At 45.0% G+C, this 22870-nt stretch overlaps 1 protein-coding gene across 2 annotated transcripts; it reads right to left on the bottom strand.

The window, feature by feature from the left end:
- Positions 1-308: 308 nt before the first annotated feature.
- Positions 309-22870, bottom strand: DNASE1L3 (deoxyribonuclease 1L3; the record flags this gene model as incomplete). Of its 2 annotated transcripts, XM_081246703.1 has the most annotated exons (8): positions 22600-22870; positions 17398-17486; positions 13659-13748; positions 12978-13090; positions 10281-10393; positions 7508-7665; positions 2267-2363; positions 309-1954 (listed from the first exon to the last, which is right to left on the bottom strand). In XM_081246703.1, the coding sequence occupies exons 1-8, from the start codon at positions 22738-22740 to the stop codon at positions 1838-1840; spliced, it is 918 nt and encodes a 305-aa protein (XP_081102829.1). In that variant the 5' UTR covers positions 22741-22870. The 2 variants fall into 2 exon arrangements, with proteins under 2 accessions (XP_081102829.1, XP_081102828.1); XM_081246702.1 differs by lacking the exon at positions 309-1954 and having other exon boundaries at positions 2138-2363.

Here is a 22870-nt window from a genome sequence, read left to right as displayed (position 1 = left end):
AGAAGAAAAAAAAGGAAACTTCGCCTGATTCTTTGTATGGCAGAAATTCATTCTAAATAATTAAGTGAGAGCCATACGTACCCAAAGGCTTGCCTGGCCTACCCTTCAATGAAGCAAGTCCTGTTAATAAAAATACAGCCTCTGGGCTTCCCTGGTGGCACAGTGGTTAAGAATCCTCCTGCCAATGCAGGGGACGTGAGTTCAAGCCCTGGTCCAGGAAGATCCCACATGCCGTGGAGCAACTAAGCCCGTGCGCCACAACTACTGAGCCTGCGCTCTAGAGCCCGTGAGCCACAACTACTGAGCCCACGTTCCAAGACAAGAGAAACCACCACAATGAGAAGCCCACATACCGCAATGAAGATTAGCCCCGCTCGCCACAACTAGAGAAAGCCCGCGCACAGCAACGAAGACCCAACACAGCCCCAAAACCCACAAACAAATAAATAAATAAATTTATAAAAAAAGAAATCAGGCTTACAGTCTCGTTTTCTTATATCAAAAGTCACATCGTCCTGGATATATTTAGGAAAATCAGCAGAGAGGGACCACGTGTATAGAATGCTATACTCTGTATTTCTCAAAGTTACACACAGTGCTTATTTATGCAGACTCTCTGGTGGGATGCGTAAGCTGGTAGGAGGGGCTGCTTCTGAGACAGCACAGCAGGGGGCCCAAGGCACAGCGTTCCTTCTCTTTGCTTATTCCTTGGTACTGCTTGCAGATTTAGCCCTGTTCATGTACTACTTGGACAGAGGAACAATATAAGGGAAAACAAAGCAAAACAAACCGAAAAAAAATGGTCACCGTGGATCTAGGTAAAATGGTGCCTCGCTGCTGGACTCCTCTGCAAGTCTTTAGTTGCAGAAAGATAACAAAATCCTCCAGTCCCTCCCAGCCAACTGGGCCTTTGTCCCACCAGGTCCCCCAAAGAGCTCAAATAGTGGCCTTGGTGACATGCAATGTGGTGAATGTTATAATAGGGGTATGGCATATGTTGGGGTGGCCGGGGTTTCTTGCCCAGGCTCTGGGATGGGCTGAGCCAGAGCCCAGAAGGAGGGAGAGCTTGGGGCATGCGGGGAAGGGGCAGTCCTGCTGGGCAAAATTGCAAGGTGGGACGAAGGTAAGGCTGACATCATAGGCCAGGTAATAGAGACCTTCATGGGTGTCCAAATGCCCTGGGCTCTCTCCAGGTGGTGATGGGAGCTCCTTCAGGGGCTTTTAAAGCAGGGGGTGGGAAAGAGGGGGCGCTGTGGTCAGACTGGAATTTCAAAGGATGACACTGGTGGTTACTGGGCTGGCTGAGTTGGAGGACTATTTAAAGGCAGGGAGACCCGTGGGAATGGCCTTCACCCTTCATCCCTGCAGGATATGATTGTGGCCTGACCTCAGACAGGAGGGCCAGATCCTAAAGCAGTTCATTGCCCAAATCATGGGCTACAGTTGGGGCCTTGGTGTCCTTGGCATTTCTGGTCATTTCGCATGGAACAGGACACCCTCAAGAAGACGGAAAGCTGATGTTCCTCTTCCTGCGGCCTCTCTTGGCAGGTAGAGCAGTGACAGCTGATGGGGCTCTAGCTCCGGACATGAAGGCCATTGTTTTGGACTGCAAAAGACCCTAGTGTCCTTTTGAGTAATTCAGGGGAGGTATGAGCTCGAGCTCTAGAGGGAGAATAGAAGACACTCTTCCCAATTTGGCTCAAGATGAATTAGATACAAGTTGAAAAATGAATGCAGTTGGGCCAGTCTTGTTTCCTGAGTGCCGGGAACAGTCCATACCTATTGGAGTTGCTTTATGTAGAGGCAAGAAATGGTTAATAAAATAGCACCCTTGTATCTAGGCACGACTGGTCTTTTTTTTCTTCTTTGGAGAGACAGATCCTTTGCTGTTGGTGAAGGCCCTTGAAGACTGAAGTTTAAATTCAACTGGAAAGTGGTCGCTGACATCCAGGGCCTGTAAAGAGAAAGGAGAGATAAATTTGGGAATTAGGAGACACCTTCATTTTAGTGATGAACGAATTCAAGCTGAGGGAGGCCCAGGATGAAATGTCCCAAGTCACCCAACAGAACATGCACTGGGAGCATTGTCCCTGCACCAGTTCAGTCAGAAATTGAGGCAGGTCCTCAAGTCATGGAATCATAGACTTTGAGACTCAGGGTCCAGTGGCTCAATGTCAGATCTCCATTGGTGACCTGAACCACCAGTGGGTGACACCAACCCATCTTCCCAGGACGGTGGCACAGAAAAACAAGATGACAGCTGTACCTTCTGTTCGGTCAACCTGTAAGCTTTCTGGAAGTCAAAGATGCTGCTTGATTGAGGAACAACAGAGGTGACAACCTCTTGTCCTCTAAGCACGATCCTGGAGAAGAAGAGGGAAGATAGTCACATTAATCCACCTTGTTGATTTCTGAGATCAAACCAGGCTTCCTGCTTGACATCTAGAATGACTGAACCGCTTGGCACTTTCACATGGAGTTCAAAAGTCCAGCCCTGGTTTTGGCTTGTGTTGAAGCTCAGGGCGGGCCATCCCAAAATATGCCACAATGGCATATTGATTATTTTGACTTAAAGTTACTTAAATGGCTAACACAGTAGGGACACTCTGACCCTCCTGTCAGTCTCCCTGAAAGCAGAAATAAATCTCCTCTGTGAAAGATGCACTCCCTGCATCTGGAGCTAGAAGGAAGGACCAGCACCCTTATCCCCAGAGAAAGGGAATTCAGGCCAAGCAGCCTGTGTGAACAAACCTTGTTACCTCTTTAATTCACTGCCCCAAGCCCAAATTCTCTTTAGATTCTTCACTCATTGAGAACCCAAAACCTGAGTTTCTTTGTCCGCTCAATTCCTCACAAATGTATTGTTTTTTTGGTCTAAAAAGTATAAAAACTGCCTGCTTTGACCACTTCTTTTTTTTTTATTTTAATTTTATTGGAGTATAGTTGATTTACAATGTCATGTTAGTTTCAGGTGTACAGCAAAGTGACTCAGTTATACACATATATATATTCATTCTTTTTAAGATTCTTTTCTCATATAGGTTATCAGAGAATACTGAGTAGAGTTCCCTGTGCTGTACAGTAGGTCCTTCTTGGTTATCTATCTTTTTTAAAAAATATTTTTAGTTATGTATTTATTTGGCTGTGCCGGGTCTTAGTTGCATCATGCGAACTCTTAGTTGCAGCATGTGGGATCTAGTTCCCTGACCAGGGATCGAACCTAGGCCCCCTGCATTGGGAGCGTGGAGTCTTAGCCACTGGACCACCAGGGAAGTCCCTATCTATCTTATATATAGTTGTGTGTGTGTGTGTGTGTGTGTTCATCCCAAGCTCCTGATTTATCTCACATTCCCCCTTTGGTAACCATAAGTTTGTTCTCAATATCTGTAAGTCTGTTTCTGTTTTGTAAATAAGTTCATTTGTATCTTTATTTTTTAAAATTAGATTTCCACATAGGAGTGATATCATATGATATTTGTCTTTCTCTGTCTGGCTTACTTCACTTAGTATGATAATCTCTAGGTCCACCCATGTTGCTGCAAATGGCATTATTTCATTATTTTTTATGGCTGAGTAATATTCCATTGTATATATGTACCACATCTTCTTCATGCATTCCTCTGACAATGGACATTTAGGTTGCTTCCATGTCTTGGCTGTTGTAAATAGTGCTGCAGTGAACACTGGGGTGCATGTATCCTTTTGGATTATGGTTTTATCTGGATATATGCCCAGGAGTGGGATTGCTATATCATATGGTAGTTCTAGTTTTAGTTTTTTAGGGAACATCCATACTGTTCTCCGTAGTGGTTGTACCAATTTACATTCCAACCAACAGTGTAGGAGGGTTCACTTTTCTCCACACCCTCTCCAGCATTTGTTATTTGTAGACTTTTTGATGATGGCCATTCTTACTGGTGTGAGGTGATACCTCACTGTAGTTTTGATTTTCATTTCTCTGATAATTAGTGATGTTGAGCATCTTTTCCTGTGCCTTTTGGCCATCTGTATGTCTTCTTTGGAGAAATGTCTATTTAGATCCCCTGCCCATTTTTTGATTGTTTTTTTGACATAGAGCTGCATGAGCTGTTTGTATTTTTGACATAGAGCTGCATGAGCTGTTTATATATTTTGGAGATTAATCCCTTGTCAGTTGTTCCATTTGCAAATGTTTTCTCCCCATTCTGTAGGTTGTCTTTTTGTTTTGTTTATGGTTTCCTTTGCTGTGCAGAAGCTTTTAAGTTTAATTAGGTCCCATTTGTTTATTTTTGTTTTTATTTTCATTACTCTAGGAGGTAGATCAAAAAAGATATTGCTGTGATTTGACCAATTCTTAGGTCCTATTTCTATGAGACCTCCATGTGCACAAATTAAGATTTGTTTCTTTTTCTCCTATTAATTGGTCTTGTGTCAATTTTATTATAGTCCAGCCATAAGAACTCAAGAGGGGTTGAGGCAGAAATTTCCCCCTCCCCGACAGAGACCCTCAGGACAGTGCCTATGGATGGGAAACAGGGTCAGCTCTGCGGTGATCTGTGGGCACCAGGACAGTGTCCCTTGTGTGAGCAGGGAGCCCTGGCGGTAGAAGAGACACGGACATCACAGCACATTGCAATGGCTTGCGTACTGAAAAGATGTTCCCTTTGCAATTATTTTCACTTTTCCTGATTCAATTATGGAGAAAGGTTCTGGTTTATCTTTAATGCCTCCCTAAGCTCCTATTTTGACCAAGAGAGAGCATTCTGCAGACAAGAGAATTAAGGTATAATGTAACATTGTTCGGTTTTCACTGGGCTTACTTTTACAATTATTTTTTATTTATGGCAAGTGGTGCTGTTTTCTTACCTTAGCTTTATGAAATTTCCTTTTTAAATATATTTATTTCAGTAATAAGTGAATAGATTTAAAGAAAAATATAGAGAAAAACCATAGTACAGTTGCTTTACAGTGATGACAGAAAATGGGAACGTGGTGGTTAAATGGAATCTAATGTATCCCGAGTGTGGTGATGTGGTTGGGGTCTACATGGCCCCAGCTGACTGGCTGAAGAATAACAAGCTGGGTTAAACTGCCAGCCCATGACTGTCCAATGAGCTTTCCCTGATTCCGACCAGCTGACCTGGTTTCCTTTGTTTGTGACCAACAACCACCTGGTTAATTTTAAACTAATCTCCATAAGTAAACTCTTCACACTTGGGTGGAGATTTCTTTTTTTTAAAGATTTTTTTCTTTTGATGTGGACCATTTTTAAAGTCTATTGAATTTGTTACACTATTGCTTCTGTTTGATGTTTTTTTGGCTTTTTTGCTGCGAGGCATGTGGGATCTTAGCTCCCCAACCAGGAATCAAAGCCCCTGAATCGGAAGGAGAGGTCTTAACCACTTAACCACGGGACCGCCAGGGAAGTCCCTTGGGTGGAGATTTCTTGAAGCCATCCTTTCAGACCCAGAGAGTCAAGAACAGCATAGTTAAGGCTCCCCCATTTCAGACTTCTGCTAGTTCTGTGTGCTGGTGAGTCTGCGGATCACACTAAGCTCCCTGCGGCTGCTCCAGTGCCCAGCCAGCTCTGCACATCTTGGCCTGTCCACTAGCACTCAGCACATGGAAAGTGTTCAATAAATATTTGCACACAGAACAAAGACTGGAAATGAGGCCATTTCATCTTCTCTCCTCATATTCCTTTTTACAAACCATAAAAGATATATACTGTTACGGAAAACAGAGGAAATTCAGAGCAGCAAAACAAGAAATTAATGTTTAAAAGCACATTGTAATCCTACCGTCCTTTGGCATACAAGTGCGTAATACTGGGGGTCCTTTAATAAACACCTTTTTTAACCTGTTCCGCCACCCCATCTAATCCATCTTTCCCTGGGATTCACTGTTCTGCTCCATCACTTTCGATCACCTCCCTCTTCTCTGCCAGGGATAAAGAATGGGACCACAGAAGGGACTTGACCTGCCCAAGGCCACACAGCTGGCATGTGCAAGTGGGTGAGTGGCCCTCTCCAACCAGCTTTGCTGCAGCCCCTCAAAATGGGATGGCGGGGGCAGGTACCCAGGAAGCTCAGTCTCCTGTAACTTCTCACCTTGGTTCTACTTCCCCCAGGGCCAGGGCTGTTTCCACCTTGGGGAGCAGAAGTGATGATGTCTGCAGAGGGCGCATCAGCCCTGAAAGCTCTAACAGGAGCAGAAGAGGTCATGGGATGGGAAGGAAACTCAGAACTCGAAACTAGAGAAATGGAAACTGTCTGCTTGCAGATGGCCATCGCGCGCAGACTGAGCTTGGGAACAGCAACCACTCCTGGGAACACGGCTCCTAGGGACTTTCCTGCCTGTGGTGTCCGCTGTGGATGTGCCAGTCATGAACATTCACACGCTTCAGGTCCCCCCTCACCTCCCTCCTGACTTAAGGAGCAAAGTTGAAAGCTGATGGAAAATCTCCAGGGAGGCTTTACAAATACCAGAGAATGCTATTATTTAAATGTATATATTTGCATTTAGAAATGTGTAGGAATTCCTTGGCAGTCCAGTGGTTAGGAGTCGGCGCTTTCACTGCCATGGCCCGGCTTCAGTCCCTGGTCAGGGAACTAAAGTCCCGCAAGCTGTGAGGCACGGCCAAAAAAAAAAAAAAAAGTGTATAGCAAAAGCATTAGAAGTGTAAATTGCCTTGCACTAACTAGTCTCATTTTTAGACTTTTACCCTGAGGAAATCATAAATAAACACAAAATGCACATATAGGGGCTTCCCTGGTGGCGCAGTGGTTGAGAGTCTGCCTGCCGATGCAGGGGACACGGGTTCGTGCCCCGGTCCGGGAAGATCCCACATGCCACGGGGCGGCTGGGCCCGTGAGCCATGGCCACTGAGCCTGTACGTCTGGAGCCTGCGCTCCGCAGCGGGAGAGGCCACATTGAGAGGCCCGCGTGCCGCAAAAAACAAAATAATAATAATAAATGCATATATAGGATGTTCATTTCAGCTATGCTTTTAATAGCAAACCCTTGGTAACAACCTAATGCCCAGTGACAGAAGACTGAGTGAGTAAACTGTGGTATGTCTTTGTGATGGAATAATTGACAGCCAATGAATATGTTGAGCATTTACCATATTCCAGACATTGCATGTGAAGATTTATATATGTTACTTTGTTTAGTCTTCATGTATGAGTGAGGCACTACTACAATCTCCATTTTACAGGTAAGGGAACAAAGACACAGAGAGCTTAAGTCTCTTGGTCCCAGACATATTAAGTGGTAAGAGCCAGGATTTGAACCTAGGCCCGTCTGACAGCAAAGCCTGCACTTGCCACCGCTAAGCTACAGTGACCAAGGCCACCATATATGGCCACGCAGGTTGCATACTGCACAAAGTACCCAGTGGAGAAGCTTAAAGTCTAACTGGCTCAGCTCTCCAAGCCAAGAGCTTCATCTGCCCAGAGGGGGCCACCTTTTCCAATGCATACCAAGCACTGTATGGGCTCGTGGTGGTCTGGTGGATGCCTCCTACCTGTCATAGGCACAGTTTGTGCTCTTCTTGATCGTGGTATCCTCTTGGTCTCCGATCAGCCAAATGAACTTGGGGTCGGTCCTCAGGCGGATGTTCTTCCAGGCCTTCTTGGGGACGTAGCTGCAGCCGGCATTGAAGTCACCCATGAAAATGAAATTCTGAAAGACAAGATTCGAAACTGTCACCTGTAGGCATTGTAGTCTAATGCTTTCAGGCAAAACTGGTAGCAATGACTCCACCTCGCACACCCAATAAACGATGAGTTCTATTATCAACTGAATTGTGTCCCCCCAAATTCATATGTTCTAACCCCCAGTACCTAAGACTGTGACTGTATTTGTAGATGACCTTTAAAGAGCTAATTTGGGTAAAATAAGGTTATATGGGTGGACCCTAATCTGATGTGACTCATAAAAAGAGATTAGGGCATAGACACAGAGGGAAGACCAAGGAGAGGGGCCTCAGAAGAACCAAACCCTGTTGCCGCTTTGGTCTTGGACATCCAGCCTTCCAGAACTGTGAGAATATAAATTTCTGTTGTTTAAGCCACCCAGTCTTTGGTACTTTGTTACGGCAGCCCTAGCAAAATAATAAAGGGTCTTAATTTCATTTTGCTTTTTAAAAGAAGAGGCCACAGTTTAAAATGGAGTCACAGTTCTGATGAGTATTTGACAGGCGAGTATGACAAGGAAGTGTGTTCTCAATGGGAAGAAGGTTGTTTGCTGTAGCTGCTCCCTCTTGTTCTTAGTCACCAAATCTCTCTAATTTGGGGCGCAGATTTAGGTGGGGATGGAAGAATCCAGCTCAGTTATTCCCTCACTTCTTTTGTCTCTGACTTAAACTACTGTAAGGTATAAACATATGAATGAATTGATGCCTTTTGTTTCCAAGCAGGGAAAATGAACTCGGGTGGTATATTTGACAGCTTTGGCACTGCTCTTTCTCTCCTCTTTTGAAGCTAGGAACTTACTCCTGTGGAAATTTTGCCTATTGAGGAAGTGAGAAGAGGCTTAAGTGGGGGGTGGAGGGGGGTGATAGAATGCGCTGTCCGCCTCTGCCCCGAGACCACCATCAGAGCATTCTATCTTGGAAGTGTTTTTCTTTGCAGGGCTCTTGAAACAGAATTTTAATACTCCTCAAGAGGAAACGCAGATTTCCTTGCTTGTGCTATTGTTTGGTGTTGTTGCTGACTTTAGAGTTTTCGTCAAAAACATTTTATTTTGACCTTGGGTATCATGGTTTTCCCTGAGGTCGGTGGGTGCGGTTGAGGACAGGATGTCATCCTTAACCCGAGTGTCAACCAGCTTCTATTAATATAGGCATGATTTATTGAGCATTCACTGTGTACCAGGCTCAGCATTAAGCATTTTCTAAAGTTTAATTTAAATCTTACAATAAACACCAGGAGGTAGAAGGAACCTTTGACAGCCCTGTGGAAAAAGGAGAGAGGGGTAAAGTGACCTGCTCTAGGCTATTGAACCCTGATCAGCCTCACTGAAGGCCCCTCCCTCAGAGCACAAGAGTTTCCCCTCTTGTTCATTTTTGTGCCACTGATGGCTCCCCACTGCCTGGCACTTAACAGATGCTCAATAAATTCTTGCTGAATGAATGAGTGGAATTTATAATTTTAGGAACAAATGAGTCTTTCTCTTGCCCTGCTTTTTACAAATAAGCAATGAAATATACCCCTTGTGTGCGCCATGCCCCAGCTCTGTGTCCACACTTTATTTGACTGATTTTGCACTTTGAGCAGCAGAACTGAGGAGGAGGAAGGGGGTCACTGGAGTCACATCTCAAAAGGAGAAAGGAGGAATGAGGAAGAGCCCTCTGAAGCACTTCCATATTTGCCAAGAGCTTTCGTAGGCCTCGCAGACACAGGAGGTGGCATCCCTGTTGTCCACACGAGGAAATAATTGAAACCAAGAAGGATGGTGGATGTATTCCCCTTCTGTGAGAATAGCACCCCTAATTTCTTTGGGAAACCATCTCCCTCCTCCACCTTAGTCCCTGAGGTTGGGGTAGAGCTGAAACAGACTTAACCAATCAGAGCATCTCAGCCACCTGATCACAATGATTGGGTCAGGGATGGACATGTGACACAATCATAGCCAATGAGACTCAACCCCAGGGTATTTGTTGCATTGTGGGGCAGAAAATTTGTCAATTGCTCTGGCAGCTGCTGGCAGCTATCTTACCATCCCAAGGGTGGAGCCAGCCTGAGAATGGAGCCCACCCAGGGGAAAGGAAGGTCAAGAGATGGAGAGAGAGACAAGACAAGCCCTGATTACCTTGTCTGAGCCCTGGGTCCAGCTATGCCTGAACCAATAAATTGCTCTTCCTTTTCATGAGCCATTTTGAGATTCTGTCACTTGTAGCTGAAAGACTCCTGACCTCTCTTTTTCTTACTATTCTCAGTCGTGAAGTGGGAATGATCAAAATAGTTATCTCATCAGGGTATTGGGAGGATTAAATAAACTTGTCCATGTCCAGCCTTAGCATAGTGCCCGGCACCAGGTACTCATTCGCTCAGTGAATGTTGGCAGCCATTGTTAGTGGAGCAGGGTATGAATTCCCAAGGCCCACATGGATGGTACCCAGGCAGATTCAGCAGTAAGATATTTAGGACTGAGGGAAGGCCTAAAATGAGGCTCTAAAGTGGTGGTGGTCTGCACAGGCCCTGCGTCCTCGCCCTCCCTCAGAGCCACTCATGCCTCTCAGGGACCAGATTCTACCCCTGCTAGATGGGAATTCATCAGACACAGAGGGTCATCACCTCCACCTTCCAGCGACGTTTCACATCCGTATAGACATCAGCCAGCTCATCAATCTCTTTAACGGATGTCTCAGGGGTGGTGTGCAGGGGAACAATCACGAAGTCCTTGACAGCTGAGGAAGAGGAAAGAGGCAGAGGTCACACGTTTCCTCTGGAAAGATTCCACGAACATTGCTTGAGGGAAACAGGCTGTCCCCCCACAAGGCACGGACTGTGTCGTCTGGGGCCCCCCATTTCCAGAGGGTCCAGTGGTTGAGATATAAATGATCTTAGGGTCATAAGGCAGCTATTCTCAGCACATGAAAGCCTCTTTTCTCTGACTTGCCCTGCGTGGCTAAGAGAAAGCTGGTAGACGGTGTTCCTGACTGGCATTGTGGGTGTTTTTATTTTCTCATTTTAAAAAACCCCGTATTTTCTATTTTTTAAAAATATGAAGGCTGTTTGGCTTTGTACTAAGAAAAAATGTTTTTTCTAATTAAAAAAATTGAGGCTTGTCAGTTTATACTCCTTTTGTAATCAGAAGAAAAAAAAAAAAAAAAAAAGCCTGGAAAAGTTTATTTAAAACACAGAGTGGTCCTTTGTGGAGTGTCTAAAAACCTCCCCCACCAGGAGGGACTGAGGGAGCCTGAGAGAGGGGATGTGGGCGTCTTGCCCATCTGTGTCATTCTGAATACCTCCTTCTCGGGCTTTCCCTTGTTCTGTGCCTGGGTCCCCACTCCTACTCAGGAGCGGGGGGGCTGTTGAGTGATCACTGCTCAAGTCCCACAGCAGGGAGCCGGGACTCAGACCGGCAGCCTGTCTCCAGGACCACACCCTGGTCCAGCAGCCCATCTCTCACTCTCCCCCTCACTCCTCCTCTCCACTCCCCAACCTCTTTTGGTCCCCTAAACACCCCAGCTCCTTTCCCACCTCTGAGCTTGTGTGCTCACTGTGCCCTCCTCCCTCCAGAATGCCTTTCCACCACCTCTCTGTGACTGGCTTCTTTGGGTCACAGCCATTGTCACCTCCAAGGGGCCATCCCTGATTGCCCTGTCTAAGGTGGCCCCTCACCCGGCTATTCAGTGAACCCTGCTTACTGCCTTCATGCTCTGAAATTACCTGCTTGGCTCCTTAGTTTGGCCCACTGGAGCCTAAGCTCTGTGAGAGCAGGCTTATCTGTCTTGTTCACCCTCTTGGCTCTAGCACCTAGCACCGTGCCCGGCACATTGGAGGTGCTCAGAAATGTTTGTTGATTGAATACATGAATGAATGAATGAGAGAATGAATGGAGGAAAGAAAATATAGATGAATGGCCAACTCCTTCATCTTTAATCCCAAACAGGCAGGACATAAAGACATTTCCTTAGGCAAGATAGAAGACTCCAGACATGACACAGCTGTAGTGCCATCCCAGCCAGGGTGGGAGTGTGGGGGAGGGGGAGGGAAGGGTGGAAGCTCCAGACAAACAGGTTTGTTCAGCAGTTCACAAAGGCTCAGAGAAGAAATAATGATTTGGTGGGGAGGGCCTCTCCTAACACTGCCAGATCAGCTAAATGTGAATTGTGTGCATGACAAAGATGATTATTGAACATGCTCTCTGAAAGGCATTTCTTGCCCTCAATAGCCCCCATCTCCTCATTTTTTTGTTTTTTGTTTTTTTTCCTACTGGGAATTTCCTACCATTCTCCCATGTTTGTTTTCCTGAAATACTCTGCCCCTGAGCTAATTAACCCTCTGCCAAAATAGTGAACTTCATAGTTCAAGATGTTAATATTTGTATAGTATAGATATAGGTATTCATATGTACAGCTCTGCATATATTTATTTGGTCATTCTCTGTCTCCCTGCTGCAACATAACTTCACAAGGGCAGGGACCTTTCATCTGTCTTGTCCAGTGCCCAGAACAGAGCCTGACATGTAGTGGGTGTTGAAAAAATATTTGATTCTATATAGTTCCAGTCTATAAACCAAATTAATTCTTGACTATCCATTGAGGGTTGCATGGTGGTAAAAAGTGTGGGCTCCCGAGATGCTAGTTTGAGTTGCAACCCTAGCTCGTCCACTTCAATAACTGCTGGGTGACCTTGAATAAGTGACTCCATCTATTTGAACCTCAGTCTCTTCCAGTGTAAAGTGGAGATAATCCTAGTTGCTACCTTGCAGGGTGTTGCAAAGATTACAGGAACCTGGCGCTAATCAGGGATCAATAATTGTTAGTGACTAATACAAGTACTATTGTTGTCAGAGATCAGGGTGCAATCTTTTGGATTCCTCTCCACCCCCAATCTGTGGGGGAGATTGCTCAGTGGGTACTGGAGGGACACTGTGATTCTAGGTTGGGAGATCATCTTTGCTGGCCATTGCTAGAATTTTTCAAATGAAGGAATAGCTGTACTTGATTGGGACTAAGGGATTTTTGTAAATAATTTCTATCAGCCTAAATGCTCCAAAGAGAGTAAGGTTATCATTGATTTAAGAAAGTGGCTTCTTAGCTGAGGAAGTCTTGAGTCGTGGCATTCTGAGAACCCAGCCTGGTGTCATCAAACTATACTGCATCCTCTACATTCAAGTGTTAGAAGTTCTTAAGGGTCATCTCAAGCCTGATGCCTCACTAAAGATGCTGCATAAACCCTGGGATCACAGCCCACACTCAGGGCTGCTGCCCGTTTATGGGATCGCTGGGGATATCAGGGGTGAGAGGGGCCTGTGGGTCTCACCGGTGTAGGGTGACTGGAACCAGACCACAAAGGGTTCCCTGGAAAATACATCTGCATCGCCAGCCTGATAGTCATGGTAGAGGTAGCTTGCTTTCACAGACACTAGCTTTTCCCTAGAAGAAAAAAAAAAAGAAAGTCCTCCCAGATGAGTTGGTTGGCTTCTTCCTTCTTTCAAGAAGCAGAGACGTAGGTTCTCACAGTTCTCTTGGCCTCCCTTGTAGGCTTGAGCACTGGAAGGGATCTTTTGCCTGAGAACAAGGCTCAGTCAAGTCTTCTCAAGGGCCAGAGCCCTTTGGGAGCTGAAGATCTGAGCAATACTAGTTATCTAGGGAACTCACAACTTAAAGGTCAGATTTGAAACAAATTATTAGTAGGAAGAAGATGAGAATATGAAGTCCCAGAGCAGCCATGCTGGGCAGCTCAGGTTTCCATCCCCAGCCAGGACTTAACCAGGAAGAAAAAAGAACTCTTCACTCTCCTGACCAGGTCACTGAGTCAACCAGTAGATTAGATTTGAAGAGTTAATACTTTGCATCAGCCCTGATTTTGACAGCAATTATTTTGATCAATATTGAGAACTGGTTAGAGATCCAAATTTGGTTTTAAAGAAAAGATTTTGATTCTATTCATAGTCATAATTGATAAGTGAACCATGTTCCAGGAAGCATAATTTATACTTACTTATAGAGAAAGGCATACTGTTCTTTGTATGTGTTTCTTCCAAGACGAGAGCTAATCACATAGTTATATGTTTTGCCTCTTCTTGAATTTCTGGAAGACAAAAAAGAGTTTACATTGCATCTTAAAGAAAAAACATTTCTCTACTGCCTAGGTTCCCCTCCTTCCAGTCTGCCTCTGTATCTCCCGTGACGTCATGTAGGAGGGCTTCTGTTCATCATAAGCGTTGAGTCTCATAAGAAGGGCCACCACCATTGACTGGGACTGTAACATCTACCAGGATCTTTACAGCCATTATTTCTTGTCCTTATAAGGTGGGTACTATCGTTACTCCATTTTTATAATTTGCAAGTACAAAGCTGGGATTTGAACTCAGATCCTACTCACCCCCAAATCCACCTGCTTTGGCCTGTACCTGTGGGACACCACTGAGACCATGAAAGATTCAGGCCACAATCAGCCCCAAACACTGTTCTGGCCCATGGCTGGGCTGCACCTCATACTTCCTGGTGGAGTATACCTCACTAGGTCACCCTGTCCATGTACCACTCCTGAGCATTTATCATATGCAGGATTCCCAGTAACATTTTTTTGGACATTCTCTTCTGCTCTGAAAACCCCCAGACATTTTCTCACAAGTCCTGGAACTATGATTCCAAATCAACTATTGTTTCTGTCCTGGGGGCTGAGGATATTGTCATGAAGTCCCACTGAGCCTACCCCTTACCCTTATCAGGGAAACTTGACTCTCAGATGTGTTTGCCAAACTTGCTGATAACTCCACCCTGGGCAGAGCATGACGCAGTTCTACTTCATCTTCCCACGAGAAGCTCTGGGGCATGTCTAAGCTGTGGCATACTCTCAGGTTCCGTTGGAAAAAAGCAGAGTGTTTAGGGGCCAACTTAGACCCTACAGAAATTCCTGGGAATGAATATTCTAAGGCAGATCTGGTCATGGGAGCCCCAGGAGTGCAGACAGTGGATTCTGCTGGGCTTCCAGTTTGGGAAGGCTGGCCCTGTCCTGAATCTAGCCTTGCCAAGTCCTGGGTTGGCAAACTACTCGCAATGACTCAGCTGTGAAGTGAGGAGGGCCCCTCCTGGCTTACAGGGAATTAGGAGACAAACAGGCCTGGCTCTGCCTGGAGTCCGTGGCATGGAGTCTAGGGAGGTTGGGGAGAACCGAGACCACTGGAGGTGGGAGGACTTAATCCAGACCAACTGCGGGCAGGTGCCTGGTGTCCCCGTCCCCTCCGTCCCTCATAATTCTGAAAACTGGCCAGGGCCACTCCAAGGATGGCTGAGGGGGCTCAGAATAGAGCATTGGCCTTGGAGACAGACACGACCCAGGTTCAAAAGTAGGTTTGGCCATTTACTGGCTGGGTGACCTTGGGCAGGTCCCTGCTCTCTGTGCCTCAGTCCCTCAGCTATAAGGGAAGCAGTAACAGTACCTACTCTACAGGTTGTTGTGGGGAGGAAATGAAATAGCACATGTAAATTGATTAACAGGATGCCTGGCAACTGTGATACCCTGGTTAGGGTATTAACGGTAGCTGTTTCTTACGGTCCTCTGGACCATCACCTGCCATCACACTTCCCTTACTTTGACTAGTAATGAACATCCCAACGTTTAGTCGCCACTGCTCCATACCAGGCACAGCTCAACCACTTACATGCATGAGTAAATTTAATTATTGCCACATCCCAAGAAGATGATGGGTTCTATTATTATCTCCATTTACAGATGGGGAAAATGAGGTACAGTGAGGTTCAGTAACTTGCCCTTCGTGGCAAAGCCAGAATCCAAACCCATGTGGTCTGAGCTGAGCATAGGTGCCTAACCCCTTGGCTGCACTCCTTCTGTCATTGTCAAGAGCAGACTCAGAAACAGAAGATCTGGGAGGCTAAAAAGGAGACACACTGCTCCAACTCTGAGTTTTCAGATGAGAAACTGAGGCCCAGAGTGGGTGGGTGCGGTCAGCCCAAAGAGCCCTGTGTGTGAAGGAGAGAATCCAAGGCTCTTCCTCCCCAGCCTGATGAGGCTGGATTGACCATTCATTTCTAAAACACAATGTGAGTTTTCCTAATTATAAAAATAGTGTAATAATGGCCAGATATCACTGTTTTTTCAATCTGAATGGGAGGGTACATGGCTGTTTGTTATCTCCTCTGTGCTTTTAACTATGTTTAAAATATTTCATAAGAAAAGGGAAGGGGGAGTGTAACACACTCATTGTAGAAAATTCGGAAAATACAGAAAATATATAGAAGAAGAAATCACATTAAATTCCTTGTAAATTTGTACCACCGTCCACATTTTAGTTAATTGCCTTTGAATCTTTTTATATGTTTTTTGTTTCATTTTGCTTTTTTACATAATTGAACTTGGTACCTATTGTATACTCTATTGTTTAATCTTATATCTACAAAAGAAACATTATATTAGAAGTTTTAAGAAATTAGTGTGTCTCAGAATTAATAGACGGGGGCCCTTGAATATGCATTTTTTTTTTTTGCGGTATGGGGGCCTCTCACTGATGTGGCCTCTCCCGTTGCGGAGCACAAGCTCCGGACACGCAGGCTCAGCGGCCATGGCTCACGGGCCCAGCTGCTCCACAGCATGTGGTATCTTCCCGGACCAGGGCACGAACCCATGTCCCCTGCATCAGCAGGCGGACTCTCAACCACTGCGCCACCAGGGAAGCCCCGAATATGCATTTTTAACTCACTCTGGGGTGATTATTCTTTGAGAAATAAATCATAAATATAACCCAATGTCATTTAAAGCCATTCGAGGACATTCATTTATAAAATTTTAATTTATAGAGTCAATTCAAAATTTTTTTCAAATATTCAAATCATACAGAAGTATATAAAATAAAAAGCAAATGTTTCCCATTTTCTTCTCACACCCCTTCCACAATAGTCCTCCAGTCATACCCACCACCGCCCCAGAAATAACCACTATTAACAGTTTGAGCACATCCTTCCTGTCTTTCTTTTATGCTGACGCAAATTCAAGCACACCCTCATTCATATATGATGTAGTGTGGCTACTAAAATGGGCTTTTCTACCTACAATTCTTTTCTTTTTTTTTTTTTTTTTGTGGTACGCGGGCCTCTCACTGTTGTGGCCTCTCCCCGTTGCGGAGCACAGGCTCCGGACACGCAGGCTCAGCGGCCATGGCTCACGGGCCCAGCTGCTCCGCGGCATGTGGGATCTTCCCGGACCGGGGTACGAACCCGTGTCCCCTGCATCGGCAGGCGGACTCCCAACCACTGCACCACCAGGGAAGCCCTCTACCTACAATTCTGAACTTGCTTTTTTCCATATATGGTAGCCATCTTTCCATGCTAGAATATTTAGCTCTAACCTATTCTGTGGTAACCATGACGTTTAATCGCTACATAATATTCCAGCCTGTGGGTATATCATGATTTCATATTTGCGCTCAATCTTTTCTTTGTAACAGTACTTCTCAGCTCAGGCTCTAGTCTGTTTCTTTCATTTCTCTCGGTCCTGACTCCTCACCTGTTTCCCTCTTTTGCTTTATCATGTTAAAACTAGCTGGTTGAACGTTCTCAGGACCACGGTTAATAAAGTTGAAAGCCTGGGCAGTGTTGGCCACGTGACCTGGTGGTCTGGGCCAGTGCTGGCTCTCACACTAGTTTCAGTTCCCAGGGACTTTCAGATGCCCTTGCACCTGGCTTTGAGCCGACAGAGTGTCCAGGGGCCCTGCCTTTACCCGTTCAGTCTCTCCATCAGTGTGGGACAGATTATGTTGTTGCTGTCCTTGATTTCCATCAGGAGTATGATGTCACAGCGTTTGATGACCTGCAGAGAGAGAATTCCCAGGGGTGTGAGGCCATTTACTACAAATAATGAAATCTGTTATTGGGCACTTACTATAACATAACATACTATGCTACTATTTTTTTTTTTTTTTTGCGGTACGCGGGACTCTCACCGCTGTGGCCTCTCCCATTGCGGAGCACAGGCTCCCGATGCGCAGGCTCAGTGGCCATGGCTCACGGGCCCAGCCGCTCCGCGGCATGTGGGATCTTCCCGGACCGGGGCACGAACCTGCGTCCCTTGCATCAGCAGGCGGACTCTCAACCACTGCGCCACCAGGGAAGCCCCGCTACTATTTTTTTTAATTGAAGTATAGTTGATTTACAATGTTGTGTTAATGTCTGCTGTACAGCAAAGTGACTCAATTATACATATATATATGTTCTGTTTTTATACTTTCTTTTTAATATTCTTTTTCATTATGGTTTGTCCCAGGACATTGACTATAGTTCCCTGTGCTATACAGTAGGACCTTGTTGTCCATCCATTCTATATGTAATAGTCTGCATCTACTAACCTCAAACTCCCATTCATTTCTCCCCTCCCCTCTCCCCCTTGGCAACCACAAGTCTGTTCTTTATGTATGTAAGTCTGTTTCTGCTTCATAGGTAGGTTCATTTGTGTCATATTTTAGATTCCACATATAAGTGATATCGTATGGTATTTGTCTTTCTCTTTCTGACTTACTTCACTTCATATGATAATCTCTAGTTACACCCATGTTACTGCAAATGGCATTATTTCATTCTTTTTTTATGGCTGAGTAGTATTCCATTGTGTATATGTATTCAATACCACATCTTCTTTATCCATTCATCTGTTGATGGATGTTTAGGGTGTTTCCACGTCCTGGCTATTGTGAATAGTGCTGCTATGAACATAGGGGTGCATGTATCTTTTTGAATGATAGTTTTGTCTGGATATATGCCCAGGAGTGGGATTGCTGGATCATATGGTAATTCTATTTTTACTTTTCTGAGGAACTTCCATACTGTTTTCTACAGTGGTGGCACCAATTTACATTCCCATAACAGCTTAGGAGGGTTCCCTTTTCTCCACACCCTCTCTAGCATTTGTTATTTGTAGATTTTTTTAATGATGGTCATTCTGACTGGTGTGAGGTGATACCTCATTGTAGTTTTGATTTGCATTTCTCTAATAATTAGTGACGTTGAGCATCTTTTCATGTGCCTATTGGCCATCTGTACGTCTTTTTTGGAGAAATGTCTACTTAGGTCTTCTGCCCATTTTTCGATTGGGTTGTTTGTTTTTTTTATTGTTAGGCACTATGTTTTAAGTATCAAATTGGGTGCTTTGATAAATTAACTAACTTCTCTGAAATAAATGATGGACTCCCTGAGGTAAGTACTATTATCATGTCCATTTTAAAGACAAAGAGCCTGAGGTTCTTTCTGGGAAAGCTGAGATACTATCCAAAGTCACCCAGCTAGAAAGTGGCTGAGGCAGAATGTGAACCTAGGCAACACAAGTCCAGAGCCCAGGGTCATGACCCCTGCACGTCCTACCTCTTGGCTTTGCTTGAATAATTACAATAATAATAATAGTAAATATTTATTAAACCCTTAGTAAGTAAAGAATACCAGGCTGGATACTGCAGAAATAAAGAGGTATAATTATAATGTTAATAACTGTAAGAGATAACATTTACTCTGAGCCTCACCAACCCTATCAGATGACTATGATTTTTAGCTCATTAAGCATAGGAGGAAACCAAGCTCAGAGTGATTGAGTAACTAGTTTAAAGTCACACAGCCGGTATAGGTGGTAGAATAGGATTTGAACTCAGGTTAACATGACTGCAAAGCCCAGCATGCTAAACTATTAAAATATAGTTCCGCCCTCAAAGACTCATTAAGAGTGAGAGAGAGAAATGCAAAGAACTAACTACAATGAGGGGCAAATGAAAGTTGTGCTAAATAAAAGTCAGAGCTGTGAGAGTGTTGAGGAATAATTAATTACATCTGCCCAGAGGATCAGGAAAGTCTCCAAGGAGGAGGAGGCATTTGAACAGGCCCTGAGAGGTGAGGAAGAACTTAGTAAAAATGCAGGAGAGGCTCCTTCAAGATGAGCAATAACCTGGAAACCAGGGTGCAGACCAAGTCGAAGCCCATTAGAGACGACAGGGACCTTTCTGTGTAATGGGGTCCTGGTAGGCTGGAATTTGTTGCTCAGGGACAGGGTATCCCCAGTGTTAATTTCGTCCTCTCCAAAGACATGGAGCGGGGGGAATATGCCACTGGTCCTGTTTCCAGAGCACATATATGTTCCAGTTTCCTCTCCAAGAAGGGCATAGAAGAGAGAGCCACCAGCACTGGCCTGTGCAGCCATTAAGAAGTGCTGGGGGCTGAGAATGCACCTGTGTAGTGACAGAGGAGGAAGACTATGTCCAAGTCTGGATCCTTCCATCAGTAGGCTTGCATTATATACCCTAAGAAAGCCATAATTCAAAGAGTCATATAGGGCTTCCCTGGTGGCACAGTGGTTGAGAGTCTGCCTGCCGATGCAGGGGACACGGGTTCGTGCCCCGGTCTGGGAAGATCCCACATGCCACGGAGCGGCTGGGCCCATGAGCCACGGCCGCTGAGCCTGCGCGTCCGGAGCCTGTGCTCCGCAACGGGAGAGGCCACAGCAGTGAGAGGCCCACGTACCGCAAAAAAAAAAAAAGAGTCATATAGAACAATGTCCATTGCAGCTCTATTTACAATAGCCAGGACATGGAAGCAACCTAAGTGTCCATCGACAGATGCATAGATAAAGGAGATGTGGCACATATATACAATGGAATATTACTCAGCCATAAAAAGAAACGAAATTGAGTTGTTTGTAGTGAGGTGGGTGGACCTAGAGCCTGTCATACAGAGTGAAGTAAGTCAGAAAGAGAAAAACAAATACTGTGTGCTAACATATATGGAATCTAAAAAAAAAAAAAAGTGGTTATGAAGAACCTAGGGGCAGGACAGGAATAAAGACACAGACGTAGAGAATGGACTTGAGGACATGGGGAGAGGGAAGGGTAAGCAGGGACAAAGTGAGAGAGTGGCATGGGCATATATACACTACCAAATGTAAAATAGATAGCTAGTGGGAAGCAGCCACATAGCACAGGGAGATCAGCTCAGTGCTTTGTGACCACCTAGAGGGGTGGGATAGGGAGGGTGGGAGAGAGACGCAAGAGGGAGGAGCTATGGGGATACGTGTACATGTATATCTGATTCACTTTTTTATAAAGCAGAAACTAACACACCATTGTAAAGCAATTATACTCCAATAAAGATGTTAAAAAAAAATAGGCTTGCATTTCATGGTATCAGCCTTGCAGGGTTCACCAAGGAGAGCTGGGTGCTGGTCAGCCAGCCAGCCTGCTGATTTAGTCACTTATCACTGTCAGATCTTTCTGGAAGACACTTTAGAATATGTATCAAAAGCCTTAAAAAATGCATTAATCCTTTGGTCTAGTTTTCCCACTTTGAGGAATGTTTTCCATTGTAAAAAGGTATCTACTACTTCTCTACACCTCAGTTTCCTCATCTATAAATTGGCATAATGATAGTCATTCCCTCACAGGATTGCTGGAGGACAGACGGATACTTAGAGCAGTGCCAGACATATAGGAGGCAAACAACAAAGTACTGTTATTATTATTACTTACACAGATCAAAGAGGAAGATGCATTGCAACAGAAAAACTGGAAACAACCTAAGCATCCCCAAATAGGAAAGCATTAAATGAAACATGTTGCAAACACAGCATAAGGCATTAAAAGTTGTGTTTTAAAAGAATATTAATAACATGTGAAATACTTCTCATATAAAAGCAGAATACAAAACTGATGATATAGGGTGTCTCCATGCTGCAAAATAGATGCAGATTTATGTATTTATTTTTGCGTAGAAAAATGCCCATAACAAAGTTACCCAAGTACCAACAACTGTTATCTTCAAGTGATAAGATACTTCTTTATATGTTTCTGTATTTTCAAAATAGTCCATAATGACTTTTTTTTTTTTTTTTGCGATACGCGGGCCTCTCACTGCTGTGGCCTCTCCCGCTGCGGAGCACAGGCTCCGGACGTGCAGGCCCAGCGGCCATGGCGCACGGGCCCAGCCACTCCGCGGCATGTGGGACCCTCCCAGACCGGGGCACGAACCCGTGTCCCCTGCATCGGCAGGTGGACTCCCAACCACTGCGCCACCAGAGAAGCCCCATAATGACTATTTTTAATTTAATAAAATTAATTTGTAAATTATAAGTTTATAATTTAAAAATTATACCTTTATAATTTAAAAAATTAAGCTGCTATTAAGAAAGAAAATTGCTTTGTGAGGAAGGAATTGTGGGTGAAGAGGTGGTGGCCAATATTTATGAAGACATGACAGGTGTGATCATAGCTTATTTAACATAAGTTAAATGAGTTGTCTTGTATAAAGCGTCTACAGTGCCTGGCATATAGTGGGCTTAGCGAAGGCTTTATAAATGTTAGCTCTTATCATGGACTCATTATATTTTCACAATAACCCTGTGCTGCATTTACATTTCACAATAACCCTTTCTTGCTGAAAGGCACGGGGTAGGGGGTGGGGGGTCAGGGAGGAGAAAGGCCTTCCGGAGCCGGTGCACCTGGCTGCCAGGTGGAAGCTGATCCCAGGGCTCCTGGAGCTCCCATCACACTGTGGTGCCTCTGGGATTTTCTAAGGTAATAAAACCCAGAGTCCTGGGAAAGGTTTCAACTCCAGCATCAAAAATAAATTAACCTCTAAATAAAGAGAGTCAACTGCCTCCAGAGGAATGTGAGCACAGTCCCAAGACATTGGTCAGATTACCCAAGGAAAGTCTTATCTAAGTGGGGAGAAAGATTAGAATTGGAAGTTGGGATAAGGTTGATGGCTGGAGGGGGAGAGACGGAGGAAGAAGTGTGTGCACGTGCACACACACACACACACACACACACACACACACGCTACCTTCACCCTAGGGACTAACTTCAGTTAAATTCCTCCTGAGTCTCTTAAAGTCTGAAAGCTGTAGAGAGTGTGAAGGGTGTCCAGCGATCCTTCTGACAGGAAGGGGGTCTCACCTTCACAATGACATCCATGGCATCACAGTTTGCCTTCTTGGATTCCCCAAAGGACCTCACATTAAAGGAGCAGACCCTCAGGGCCAGGGCGCTGTGGGTGGAGAGGAGGAGAAGCAGCAGGGAGGCCAGCAGCAGAGACATCCTGGGCTCCCCTGGCTTCAGGGCTTGAAGGGAGGACAGCAGTGTCTGGAGAGCGGGCTCCTGGCCACCGCCCCAGGCTCGGCTCACTTGTTTGGCTGACTTGTTAAGGCTGCAGATAACAGGAATTACT

Source organism: Mesoplodon bidens, assembly GCF_964165515.1.
Source record: "Mesoplodon bidens genome assembly, chromosome: 10".
NCBI lineage: Eukaryota > Metazoa > Chordata > Mammalia > Artiodactyla > Ziphiidae > Mesoplodon > Mesoplodon bidens.
This window is presented reverse-complemented; position numbering and strand designations above follow the sequence as displayed.